This window comes from Littorina saxatilis, linkage group LG9 (assembly GCF_037325665.1).
Source record: "Littorina saxatilis isolate snail1 linkage group LG9, US_GU_Lsax_2.0, whole genome shotgun sequence".
NCBI lineage: Eukaryota > Metazoa > Mollusca > Gastropoda > Littorinimorpha > Littorinidae > Littorina > Littorina saxatilis.
In genome coordinates, this window is record NC_090253.1 from 22,985,107 (window position 1) to 22,999,760 (window position 14,654).

Here is a 14,654-nt window from a genome sequence, read left to right on the forward strand (position 1 = left end):
GAGGAATTAAGAGGGGGAGGGGCAAGAGTTGCTGGATGGGAGAAGCTGCAATTGGGTGGAAGAGGGAGGGGGAGAGGTAAAACACTGTACTGCACCTAGTCGCTTTCTCTCTTTCTTCACAACACTCTGTGTGGATATGTTCACAATCACCCGAACCTGTCTAGAGAAAATGTTTACACTGTGTGTGGTAAATGCTATGGCAGGCACAAGAATAACTTGTTGCTACAAATAATAACATCAACACATTCATGAGACTGATGGAGGTATGAATGGACTGTGAATATCATGAGACAGTTACCCCCAAAAAGTCACAGTCACTAAGATGAATTGCAGTTTTGGGCAGTGAACCCCATCCAAACCATTTTTTTCTCTTCTACCTTTTTTTTTTATCTCTTCTATTTCCAGAGATAACAGAGACACCTGTTTCTCATTTTGTACTCTTGCTCGTGCATAGAAACTGGATACAGAAGAGGCTGAGGCATATATCTTCTTCTGCGTTTGTGGGCTGAAACACCCATGTACACTCAAAAACACCAGTGGATTTTTACGTGTATGACCGTTATTACCCCGCCATTTAGGCAGCCATACGCCGCTTTCCGAGGAAGCATGCTGGGTATTTTCTTGTTTCTATAACCCACCGAACTCTGACATGGATTACAGGATCTTTTCCGTGCGCACTTGGTCTTGTGCTTGCATGTACACACGAAGGGGGATATTAGCCTGACTAGCAGGTCTGCACATAAGTTGACCTGGGAAATTGGAATAATCTCCACACTTAACCCACCAGGTGGCCGCGGCGAGGCATATTTGAGAGTTTACAGTCACATACCCCAACAATCACAATTCAAATGTTGATTTTTTTACAGAAGTCTTCTCCCACATGACCTGACTTTAACCTCTTGTTGTTCCCTTTAACCTCTTGTTGTTCCCTTTAACCCGAAGTCCGGCCTTCGTCGAAGATTGCTTTACAAAAATTTCAATCAATTTGATTGAAAAATGAGGGTGTGACAGTGCCGCCTCAACTTTTTACAAAAAGCCGGATATGACGTCATCAAAAGTATTTATCGAAAAAAAGAAAAAAACGTCCAGGGATATCATTCCCAGGAACTCTCATGTCAAATTTCATAAAGATCGGTCCAGTAGTTTGGTCTGAATTGCTCTACACACACACACACCCACAGACAGACACACACACACACACCATGTTAAAACATTTAGTCAAAACTTGACTAAATGTAAAAAGGTGGGGGAAGCTGTTGGAGTGTGATGGGTGGTGATGGGGGCAGAATGTGGATAGAAGAACATGGAGAAATAGGGCCTAAGGATTTGTTGTGAGCATGCAGCTTCCCTTTCAAGCTTAATTGCACCTGGATACCAGCCCAAACTGTGAGGGTTGATCCAAAATAATTGATAACAATATAGCAGGTTTCTCAGAAACAGCTGAAGGTTCCTTGTCCACATTGCTATGTTCATTCAAGCTACTTTCCTACAATGTTGGATGCGTCTGTAATCATCATTCTGTACTACTGTACCAAGAAGTGTCCTGAGGTATGTTTTAATTAAAAAAAAATAAAAAAAAAATTCTAATTTGTTAATCTTATTTTTTATTTATTTATTTATTATTACTTTTTTGTACACAGGACAGTATTCAGGCACAAAGACCTTTAATGTGAAAAAAACATTTTTAGGAGGAGCTAGAAGCAAGGTCTAGACAGTAATTTGGCCCTCCTTGCATTGTTTTACATTTTGGAAAATTGTTCCAAATAAAGCCCAAGGTGTCAATTAATCTGCCATCAGGTAATAGGAAATGTCTTGACCTCAATTTAATGAAATGACTGATCTCCTTAAAGAAATGCATGCATGAGTAGCTACAAAATGCAAACCTTAATTTTGGTCACCTGTGTGCAAGGAATTCACTTGCACCTTCGTTTTAGCAACAGCTGCTGGCAAATTAAACAAATCTAAGAAGTGAAATGAACAATAAGAAGGCTGTATGGTTGCTTGTTTCTTTCTTTATCCTTCTCAAGGAACCAACCTGCAGACTTCTTGTCGACATCAGCCAAGAACTGTGCAGAGTAGAGTTCCTGAAGTTGAAGAATAACTACGTCAAAGGGGCACTGAATCAATATATATACACATTGTGTCAATACACTACACCCACCTGCAGACTTTTTGTCGACATCAGACAAAAACTGTGCGGAGTTAAGGTCCTGCAGTAGCTGGTCGAGCTCGGAGAGGTTGTTACTTAGCGCCGACATCCTGGGCTCTCCTCTGGCACCTCCGATCTGTCCGGAACCGTCAGAGCTTGGGGTGGTCTCCCTTACGTTGAACGTCTGCTGCTCATAGATTGGCTGGAGGACAGAGGAAAAAAGATTGTGATGGTTGAGTTGAATGAAGAGCTCGCCTTTAAACTCCTGCAGAAATTGCACCGCAAAAAAAAAATAACATAGTAAAATAAACTAATTTACCTGTTAACCATAAATTATTTCAGTGTGTGTTTGTGTGCAAGGTCTTTACAGAAGGGGTAATGGAAGTCTTCATTATCATGTTACTTGTACACACCCACAAAAGCAGTTGCACACACACACACACACACACACACACCCATACACAAGAGTACAAGCCCCCCCCCCCCCCTCCAAAACGAAATCCTTCACTAAACTATGCTCTGTCTTTGCCAGTCTGTCTGCACCTCTCTCTGATTAGTTTGCTCACTCTGTGTGTTTGTGTGTGTGTGTGTGTGTGTGTGTGTGTGTGTGTGTGCACGTGTGTCTGTGTGTGTGTGTGTTTGTGTGTGCGTCCGCGTGTGTGTATGTGTGTCCATGCGTGTGTGTGTATGTCCATGCGCCTGTGTGTGTGTATGTAAGTGTGTACACATCTTTTTAATGCAATGAAAGAACACAGTTTAGTTCAGCTATTTTCGAAGTCACTCATTTAACAGTGTTTGACATTCTGAGGTTGACCAGACAGATCGAACTTCCTCAATGATTGGCCACCCTTGCAATTACTGTGCATGAACACTTCTACTTTGACATCAAGCTTCTTGATAAAACATGTTATCTCCGAACATTCAGCAAAGCCCCAACAGAAGATTACACTGTACACTACACAGGCTTCCGGTTGCAGAGACAAACAGTACAGTCACACCTGTCTGTATAACGACCACCCAAAGGGCCAACACAAAGTGCTTGTTATAGACAGGTGGTCGCTACGGAAAAGTGATATATATATATATATATATATAGAAGAAAAAAAAAGCTCGTTTGTTATCCTTAGAAACTGTTGCTGTGGGCAGGTGGTCGCCTTTGAGAGGTGGACGCAAAGGCAGGTTCGACTGTATGAGAATGGAGGTTGAGTGAGTAGCCAGGTGGTAGAGATTAATCACGGCAGGTGCCAGAGCTAAAGTCAATCTTAACAAGGCCCCAGCAGGTAAAAATGCGGGTTCTTCTACAGTGATGTATACAAGCGTGGGCGTGGATCGGAAGGTAAAGTAATCAAACACGTTTAATGGTAGCAAGAGAGAGAGACTGAGATAGAGATAGAGAGAGACTGAGATAGAGAGAGGCTGATATAGAGATAGAGAGAGAGGGGGAGAGAGAGAGAGAGAGAGAGAGAGAGAGAGAGAGAGAGAGAGAGAGAGAGAGAGAGAGAGAGAGAGAGAGAGAGAGAGAGAGAGAGAGAGAGATTTTCAGACGAACAACTAACAACGATGCTTCAAGGTTACTTTTTACTGCCCCCCCCCCCCCCCACTCACTACACCACCGTACCCCTCCCCTACCCGTCCAGCAGCCACCACGTTCCAACACCAAGCAAACAATTTACAAAGGAGCAAGGTAAGAAACATTAAGCTGATATAAAATCTATCACAATGAGTTCTTCAAACTTTTTCCCGGTTCCACAACCACTCACCACCGTTCCCTTCAACACCACCATCACCAGTGTCCACACAACCCCCTCCTCACACCGTACCCCCCCACCCCACCCTTTCAGCCATAAACTTCCAACTACACTCCGCTGGTTACACGGTCTGTGATTACCTAATCAAATCACTCAGCTGAAGAGGCGAGGCATCTACATCTACCTGTAGAGTCGAGAACTTACCGGCACGACGTGAAGCAGAACGCCACGGTTGCGCGGATGAAACTGCACGGTGGTTTTGTAACCCACTGGTTTGTACTGGTACCGTTCAGCCTCCATGGCCATCACTTTTCTCGTTTACTCCGATATATGACACAACAAGTTTGAGGGACACACTCAGCAAGCTACACAGTTTTCAAACCACAAAATGACGTAGAGTTTCAGCCACAAAAGATCTTCTTTCTTTTTTCAACGATGCTATAACTGGTACCGCCCGGCTTCCATGGCTATCGTTTTTTTCCACTTAGAATTTAAAGAAGTTTGTAGAACAAACTCCGCAAGCTTAGTTTCCAAACAGCAAACAATTAATGACGTTGAGTTTTTGTCAACGAAAAAGTCGTACCACTTCTCTTCCTTTCTTTTTCAACAATGGCCTATACAATACATTTTTTTAGTTCTGACTTTTTGTTTTTATCAACAATGCTCGCACTTTTTGTCGACAAAAACAATGTTCTCTTTCTCGAAGAAGGAATCACTTTCCCATGGACAAATCCTAGTGAATGTTTATTTCTGACACAGGAAATTCCGCACAGCACACTTGACTTATGTTGTCACTGACCCTTTAACACTGTTAAAACAACCACAACAAGAACAACACACAAATCATACAACAGCTCTGAAGTTCATTTCAGTTTTTCATCTCAACAACACTGACTATGAAAACCAGAAAACCACTTTCTGAAAATGTTTTCCACTTTAAACAAGAGAATCTCATCATTTCTTTATCTGTCTCTCTCAACAATGTTTTAATTTCTTTGTCAACAAAGATATTTTTACCTTCTTTGTTCAGAATAAAGCCCAATTAAGGTGTCAATCTGCCATCAGGTATGGAGATGTCTTTCCCTAAATTTGCTGACATTAAACTTTTTCTTCTCTAGTTCTAATATCGCAAGGTGTCTGACTATTTCCTATTTTCAAGATTACCTTTAAAAAGAAACTATTCATACCCTGTTAACTAAATGACAGCCTGTCTAAATGTATCTACAAACTAGGAGTACAAAGCTAGACAAAAAACACCGCAGCTTGTGGAGAAAAACGTTCTCAAGTTAATGAACTTAGCTACATAGCTACTTAACAATGGCTCACTTAGCTACAAAACGACTTGCTGGTGATCTTGGACCGTCCAACACACAGAAATCATATCACTTCTGTGACCGTTTTTCTCGACAATTAAATGAATGATGCTCCAACTTTCGGTCAAACTGTCCCCCCTCTCCTTGCAGAAGAGTCACTTTGCCATAAAACCACTCCTGATGATGAACAATATAACGCACAAAATCGTATCACTGCTTTAAATATTCTCTCTCTCAACAATGCTCTCACTTTCTGTCAACAAACAAAACTCTCCGAGTCTCCTTTCACTTTCAGGACTGCAAAACCACTTGCTGAAGACGATGTACGCACACAAGAATCGTCCCCCTTTTTCTCTGGACAATGTTCTCTCTTTCTGTCAACAAAAACACATGTTCGCCCACTCCACAAAGAAGGCTTCTTTTGCCATAAACCCCTTTCTGAACATGTTTTACTGTTTAAACAAGAGAATCTTTTCATTTCTTAATCTGTCTCTCTCAACAATGTTTTAATTTCTTTGTCAACAAAGATATTTCCACCTTCTTTGCAAAACGGCTCATTTTGACATTTTCTCCCACCCCAAAAAGAAGGCTTCATTTGCCATAAAATCACTCTCTGAACATGTTTTACTGTTTAAACAACAGAATCTTTTCATTTCTTAATCTGTCTCTCTCAACAATGTTTTAATTTCTTTGTCAACACAGATATTTCCACCTTCTTTACAAAACGGCTCACTTTGCTACAAAACAATTTACTGAAGTTGCTAAATCCTAAAAGCAACATAATCACATGATTTACTTTACTTTCTCTCAGTGATGCTTCAACTTGTTATTAAAAACAAACAAACTCTTAAACCCCATAACTTCTCGAACAATTTTCTCACTTTCTCTCAACAAACACAAAATTTATCTCGTCTTTGTAAAATAATTCACTTGGTTTATATAAAAAAATAAATAAAAAAATAGAAAAAAAATTAACAGTATCTCACAAAACCTTATTATCACTTCTCTTACGTTCTTTCTAGGTCTCAACAATTGTCTTCACTTTCTGCCAACAAATACAGAATTCTCTTCTCGTAGAAGGCTCACTCTGAAATGACACAACTTGCCGAATATGACCCACAAGTGACACACAAATACATTTTAACTTCTCTTCATTTCTCTATCAACAATGCTCCAAAATTCTACAACAAAAACACATTTCTCTACTCCTTCAAGAACAGGGCTCACTTTTACCATAAAACCACTTGCTGCAGATGACGAACGGTACCGATAGCGCACACAAAATTCTTCCTTATCACTCGGGAACAGTAGCTGCCTCGTCTCCGCAAGACTCCAATCAAAGTGGCTCTCACCATACTCTCCGCGGCATTTTTCTCAACAAGTTATGAGCGAAAGCGTGGTGGGGGTGGGTGGAGACAAGTGAGGAGAAATCCAAGAGTAAAAGTAGCAGATTTTGAGGGGATGGAGGTGAAGAGGGAGGGAGGGAGGGAGGGAGGGCCAGGAGTAAGCAAGAGTGAAAGTGGCCTAGTTACTGAAAAGAAAAGGGGAGGAGGTGGGGGGTGAGAGGTGTGAGAGGGGTGTTGTGTGGGTGTGGAGTAAGGCAAGAGAGATTCCACACTCGATTTACCTTTACCTACCTACGTAAATTAGTCTCAGGTAAACTCACCTCTTGCTCTCTCGCTCTCCCTCGCAACTTCTCTCCCTGTGTGTGTGTGTGTGTGTGTGTGCGTGCGTGCGTGTGTGTGTGTGTGCGTGCCTTCGCGTGCGAGCGTGTGTGTGCGAGAGAGAGAGAGAGAGAGAGAGAGAGAGAGAGAGAGAGAGAGAGAGAGAGAGAGAGAGAGAGAGAGAGAGAGAGAGAGAGATACTCCCCCCTCCCCACCCCCCTCTTTTAATCTATCACGCCCCTCTAATTTCGACAGGCTGGCGAGGTTGCATCGGTGTATGTGTAGCCTTCCGGAGACCGAAAACCACGGAGCGCGCAAAGTAAAGTTCTGAAAAAGTGTGCCAAGCATTCCAGGTACCCTGCCACCTGTACACGAATGTCAGCCACTGTTTACTCCTCCCTTCCCCCTCCCCTCCCTTTACCTCCCCCCTCTTCCACCCCCGTCTTTTCTCAGCGCGCTTCTTCATCGTCTTGTATTCTATTCCGGTTATCTCCCTTCCATGTGCTAAAACTCTATATTTCTTCTACTGTTGCGACCCATCACCATCCCCCATCACCCCCCCCCCCCCCTCATTGCCCCCCATACCCCATCCTTCTTCGCCTACCTTTCTTAGCTTGCTTCTTTTAACATTTGATTTTATAAGAATATAATTATAAACACAAAAAGTATTTGAGTTATTTCGCCTTCGTGTTGCTAAACCTCCAGCATAATACTGTTCCCCACCACCACCACCCCTCCTCTGGCTCTGCTATTCCTCTCTATCCGTATCTCTCCGCCCACCTCTGTTCACAGCTTGATTCTCCGCCAACATTGCGGTTATCTTTCTTCGGGGTCCTACATCTCTACATGTATATCTTCTACTGTTTCCAATACGACCGACCGACCGACTCCCCCCTCCCCCCCTCCCCCGCGCAAGATGCTTTCTGTTTTCATGACAGGTACTTTAGAAAGATGGATGGATATAGTGTTCGGTAGCGCACTCTTTCCCTCTCTTGTAAACGCGCGCACGCACACGCACACACATAGACGTCAGTGGAACCCTGATTTGATGTTCTGTGTTTAAAAAGCAACAGAAACCATATCTACAAAAGCCACCACCAAACATTCTCTGGGCTCATCACATTTTCGCTTTTCCCTTGCTTTCTACCACCCCGACAGTGTCCCTTCTGTCCTTTCCTTTACCTGCCAGAAACTTATACCAGGTATTCTAAATACAGTGCTATATTGTAGGTCTACGGTTTGGCAACCTTTGCTAACCATCTAACCCACTTGTGCTTCTTAAAACTTCTGTCCGCACATATCTGTTTTATTTTACCCTCTTTTACCTTTGCGGGCACCCGATTTTTCTCACCACTACATCCCTCCCCTCTATTTCTCGTCTCAAGTGCAACTCCCCCTATCTTCTCTCGGAAAGCAGAATCTACCTGTTGCTTCGCGTTTTTTTTGTTTTTTTTTTACCCACACATTACACAAGCTGCCTTCAGAAATTTCTCAACCCCCCAACCACCCCCCCCCCCCCCTTCCGCCTTCTACTCCCCCTTCCTCTCAATCTTTTTATCGCTTTATGTTTGGTTTTTTAAAGCTGCCTTCGTGGATTTTTTTCCCACCTGAACGACAAGAACTCAAACAACCCTCTTCCCTCCCGCCGCCCCCCCCCCCCTCCCCCCTTCGTCTTTCGTGTCAGAATCTACCTGTTGCTGCCGCTTCAGCGGGCAAATGTCATCTCCTTTCGCGGGTGCAGGAGTTTACGTGGCGAGATAGCTCCGGGGCTGTTAGTGGCTGACACTGTTTATCAGGTAAATTTCATACTACCTGTGTGTACTACTTTTCCCTCCTTCGCGTTCTTGAGGTAAACATCATAGTACCTGTGTGTAATTTCATGGTACCTAATAATTATGTTTTACTACAGCAAACACATTGTGGAGGTAAATGTCATAGTCTCGGTACGTATTCTCCCTCCCCCTTCCTCTGCACACACACATTCTGAAAGTTAAAAATCCTAGTACCAGAGTGTTACTATTCCACAACCTACCCCTAACCCATCCCCAGATGCACACGCATTCTGGGGGTATAGTTTTTTGCACCTGGGTTTTACTGTACAACACCTTCCCCCTCCCCCTCTACAGTCACGATATAAAGGTAGATTTCATCATTTGTAAAACACAAAATGTTACATGCTGTAATAGTACTAATACAATACCTCTGTACAGTAAAATCCCAGCTGCAAATAAAACATGCAGAACAAAACTACTTGCGATACTTTATGAACCTAAACTAAGAAAGGTTGATACCCTTGTTGCTGATTTTACTCAGGCAATATTAAAAATCTTGCATTCGAAAAGTGTGCCAGATTTCCAGGTCAAATACCTTTCAGGGCATAGGCAGTGTGAATAAAACAAGAAGAGCAAACGCTCGATCGAGTCACTTTCGCAGTTCTGAATATTATATGAGGCATCAGATGGACAGGAAGAAATTGCTATTCACAACACAATGAGTCACGTTCACATAAAATTTGAGCCCGGTCACTTTTATAGTTTCCGAGAAAAGCCCAACGTTAAGTTGTGTGTTGCCGAACAGAAAAGGCTAGTTATCTCCCTTGTTTTTCTGATAACGTTCGTAAAAGGCTACAGATGTAAATACTTTGATGTAAAGAATAATCCTACAAAGTTTCAATCACATCCGATGAACTTTGTCAAAGATATAAAATGTCTAATTTTTCCTTTGACGCTGACCTGTGACCTTGAAAAAGGTCAAAGGTCAACGAAACCATCGTTAAAGTGTAGAGGTCATTGGAGGTCACGACTAAACAAAATATGAGCCCGATCGCTTTGATAGTTTCCGAGAAAAGATATAAAATGTCTAATTTTTCCTTTGACGCTGACCTGTGACCTTGAAAAAGGTCAAAGGTCAACGAAACCATCGTTAAAGTGTAGAGGTCATTGGAGGTCACGACTAAACAAAATATGAGCCCGATCGCTTTGATAGTTTCCGAGAAAAGTCCAACGTTAAGGTGGTGTCTACGGACGGCCGGCCGGCCGGCCGGCCGGACAGACTAACACTGACCGATTACATAGAGTCACTTTTTCTCAAGTGACTCAATAAAATGGGTATGACATGTTCAGTTGAAGCAGAAATATTCTAGGCTGCCCGAAAACCAAACAGCGGTGTCGGAAGATCTGTTGGCACAGTTTAGTTCTGTGTTTCTACGCCAGTGCCTGTGGGTAAAAGATGACCACCAGAGAAATGGAGGCTAGGCAGCTGCAGCTGGGTAATTTAGTTGGGATATGGATGCAGGCCGTCAAGTTCGGTGAAACCTCAAGGTCACACGAACACAGCTGCCTGTGTGAATGTTTGTAAATTGTGCATGCTCCCCAGCTGAAGTTTTCTAAACCGTGAATGTGCCCCCCCCCCCCCCCTCACACACACACACACACACACACACACACACACACACACACACACACACACACACACACACACACACACACACACACACACACACACTCCTAGACACCAAACTATCACGAGAACATTTTCGTTACTGCTTTCAACAGATCCTCAATTACATGCAATTCCAAACCTCAGTCTCTCGGGCTCACTAACATTGTAACAAGGAAAGCCGTCCACCAGTTCACACACACTTTCTTATGAGACAGTCAGACCAACACACAGACTGACACAAACTAACTCTCTCTTCTCTCTCACTCGCAAACATACTCACTCTCTCTGCCCCTCAGTCACACACCCCCCCCCCCACACACACACTCCACCCCCTCCACATACCAAATCATCACCCAACAAGCACCAGAAAACACACTTGCTGCTGGTCTTCAACTTTTCAACAGGTCCTTTAATACCATGATACAACCCAGCGGTTCTGGCTTTCACACTCACTACACACACACACACACACACACACACAAACACACACGCTGTCTGACTGTCTGTCTACCCGCCTGTATGTGTCTCGCTGTTTGTCTCACTCTCTGTCTTCTCTTATCGTGTGCAACCACCTTGTGGGAACCCTTGTTATCGGCGATCGGTCTTTCAGCAGTACCTTGTTAACCCTACGCCTCCGTCTTTCAAACTCACTAACGAGGAGAGCCGTATACCACCTCCCAAGCCAGCAAAGGAGGGATCGACAGGAAGACAGAGAGACAGAGCACACACACAAACACACACACACACACACACACACACACACACACACACACACACACACACACACACAAACACACACACACACACACACAAACACACACTCTCTCTCTCTCTCTTCAAAGATATAATAACTATAACGAGAAAACCCTTTAAATCGGCCATCGATCTTTCGGCAGTTCCTCATTAACCCCGCGCCTCAGTCTTTAAAACTCACTAACGAGCAAAGCCGTGTACCACCGCCTGCCCAGGCAAGTGAAAGCACAGGAGCTTGTATCCAATCGCCGGTCGATCATTATTTACTCCTTATTCCATACAGTCTACTACTACTATAAATTTACTAATAAATAGTAGTAGTAAGGGTAGGCATGCAGCAGTAAATAATAAGCATGCAGGAGTAAATAATTATCGACCGGTGGTTGGATACAAGCTCCTGTGAGTGAAAGATAGAGTGGTAGCGTAGCCCGAAATATCTTTGGTGTCAGGGCGAACTAACCCCCCCCCTCCCAACACACACAACACACACACAACACACACACACAAACGCACAAGCAGTCCCCGTAGCCCCGTTTATCCGTGTAGCCCCCAGCGCCTCGACCTCACCCCCTTCGGTAACTTATTGACAGCAGTAGCATCAGCAAACCCACCCGAAAAAACAACAAGTCGCGTAAGGCTAAAAATACAACATTTAGTCAAGTAGCTGTCGAACTCACAGAATGAAACTGAACGCAATGCCATTTTTCAGCAAGACCGTATACTCGTAGCATCGTCAGTCCACCGCTCATGGCAAAGGCAGTGAAATTGACAAGAAGAGCGGGGTAGTAGTTGCGCTAAGAAGGATAGCACGCTTTTCTGTACCTCTCTTTGTTTTAACTTTCTGAGCGTGTTTTGAATCCAAACATATCACATGTATATGTTTTTGGAATCAGGAACCGACAAGAAATAAGATGAAAGTGTTTTTAAATTGATTTCGAAAAAAAATGTTGATAATAATTTTTATATATTTAATTTTCAGAGCTTGTTTTTAATCCAAATATAACATATGTATATGTTTTTGGAATCAGCAAATGATGGAGAATAAGATGAACGTAAATTTGGATAGTTTTATAAAAACATTTTTTTTTTTACAATTTTCAGATTTTTAATGACCAAAGTCATTAATTAAATTTTAAGCCACCAAGCTGAAATGCAATACCGAAGTCCGGGCTTCGTCGAACATTACTTGACCAAAATTTCAACCAATTTGGTTAAAAAATGAGGGCGTGACAGTGCCGCCTCAACTTTCACAAAAAGCACGCACACACACACATACACCACGACCCTCGTCTGGATTCCCCCCTCGATGTTAAAACATTTAGTCATAAATTGACTAAATGTAACAAGTCGCGTAAGGCGAAAATACAACATTTAGTCAAGTAGCTGTCGAACTCACAGAATGAAACTGAACGCAATGCAACGCAGCAAGACCATATACTCGTAGCATCGTCAGTCCACCGCTCACGGCATAGGCAGTGAAATTGACAAGAAGAGCGGGGTAGTAGTTGCGCTGGGAAGGATAGCACGCTTTTCTGTACCTCTCTTTGTTTTAACTTTCTGAGCGTGTTTTGAATCCAAACATATCATATCTATATGTTTTTGGAATCAGGAACCGACAAGGAATAAGATGAAAGTGTTTTTAAATTGATTTGGAAAATTTAATTTTGATAATAATTTTTATTAATTAATTTTCAGAGCTTGTTTTTAATCCAAATATAACATATTTATATGTTTTTGGAATCAGCAAATGATGGAGAATAAGATAAACGTAAATTTGGATCGTTTTATAAAAATTTTTTTTTACAATTTTCAGATTGTTAATGACCAAAGTCATTAATTAATTTTTAAGCCACCACGCTGAAATGCAATACCGAAGTCCGGGCTTCGTCGAAAATTACCTGACCAAAATTTCAACCAATTTGGTTGAAAAATGAGGGCATGACAGTGCCGCCTCAACTTTCACGAAAAGCCGGATATGACGTCATCAAAGACATTTATCAAAAAAATGAAAAAAACGTTCGGGGATTTCATACCCAGGAACTCTCATGTCAAATTTCATAAAGATCGGTCCAGTAGTTTAGTCTGAATCGCTCTACACACACACACACACACACACAGACACACGCACATACACTACGACCCTCGTCTCGATTCCCCCCTCTACGTTAAAACATTTAGTCAAAACTTGACTAAATGTAACAAAGACAATCAAACAAAGAAGGAAGCAAGCAAGCAAGTTAGCCAACACTGTCAGAGTCTAGTCTCTCGGTCTGACCGACCGATAGACAAACAGACAGACGCATGCGCACACTCACAGACAGACACACACGCACGCATAATTATACACAATTATCACTCACCTCCACAGATCTGTAAGAAGGGACACTGTCCAGCAACTCCTGAGCCGGGGGAGGGGGGAGGGGAGGGGTGGAACTCCGCGACTCTTGTGACGAGATGGAACTGTCGCTCTTACGGACGACGGTCCGCGGCGCCTGACTGTTGTACTGCTGCTGCTGGTGATGTGGAAGGCTGCCGTTGTTGCCGCTGGTAGGGGAGTAAGGTGGGTGTTGGTGTGGGTGAGGTGGGTGTGGTTGTTGCGGCGATGGCGAGGGTGGGTACTGTTGTTGCTGTTGTTGTTGTTGCTGTTGATGGTGTTGTTGTTGGTAGGAGGAGATGTGTTGCGTGGTGCTTTGCAAGTCGGCTAGGAGGGCATCTGTAACAGAAAACAATATATCCTCAATTATAAATTATAATTAAAAAAGGAGGTGTGATTTTCATTATCTTTTTCAGTAGTAGCTTTTGTCTGCACGATACCATAACAGAGATGCCACCTCAGAACTGATGGGCACGAGAAAGGTACCAACCAGCTGGGAAACAGCCGCGGGGAGGCATTGGTTGAAATCGCGGTTTATTTGTGATTCCAGCCGACTCTTAAGGCCATGTCAGACGCACAACACAAAACAGTGTTTTCTTTCAAAACAAACACAAAACAGTGTGTTTCCTGTGTGACATCACCAAAAACGCGTTTCAGAAAACACTGTTTCGCGTCTTCGCATCGTGTTTTGGGTTTTAGAGCATGCTCTAAAATCTGAAAACACGTTTTGGTAGTCAGCCAATGAACGCGGACGATCAACTCACGTGACGCGGTTTCCAGCACCACGGAGATAGAAAAAAAAATGGCCGACTCAGAAGTGGTTCCGATTCAGGGTAGTATCGGACCATGGCGATCTCTAGTAGAGTACGCTATGTATCGGACCCATGAATCCAAACTAGAGTCTATGGAGCCTGTCACGGTTGAAGAGTGGCAATAATATCAGTGGGCGCTGCCAGCCGTGTTGTTTACAAACCCAAACACAGCGCGGTAGCTGGACGGGTCAAGCTGACACTGACCGATCAGTGGGCACTGCCAGCCTGGCGTGTTGTTTAACCCGAACACAGGGCGGTAGCTGGACGAGTCAAGCTGACACTGACCGATAGTTCTGTGAAAACACGCACCGCGCTTCATCTGTGTGTTTCGCGTGTGACATCCCTTCTTTAAAAACATGTGTTTCCCCGACGTTTTGAGATGGTGTTTTTGTCGAAAACA

The 14,654-nt window shown here is 43.3% G+C and overlaps 1 protein-coding gene across 1 annotated transcript in view; it reads right to left on the reverse strand.

Moving 5' to 3' along the window:
• Positions 1 to 14,290, reverse strand: part of LOC138977128 (leupaxin-like) — a 37,655-nt gene extending 23,365 nt beyond the window's left edge. The window contains exons 1-3 of the mRNA XM_070350038.1: positions 14,254 to 14,290; positions 13,429 to 13,781; positions 2,162 to 2,351 (exon numbers count right to left, since the gene is read on the reverse strand). Of these exons, the coding sequence (XP_070206139.1) occupies positions 2,162 to 2,351; positions 13,429 to 13,781; positions 14,254 to 14,290 (580 nt within the window). The remainder of the gene's footprint in view (positions 1 to 2,161; positions 2,352 to 13,428; positions 13,782 to 14,253) is intronic.
• Positions 14,291 to 14,654: the final 364 nt, after the last annotated feature.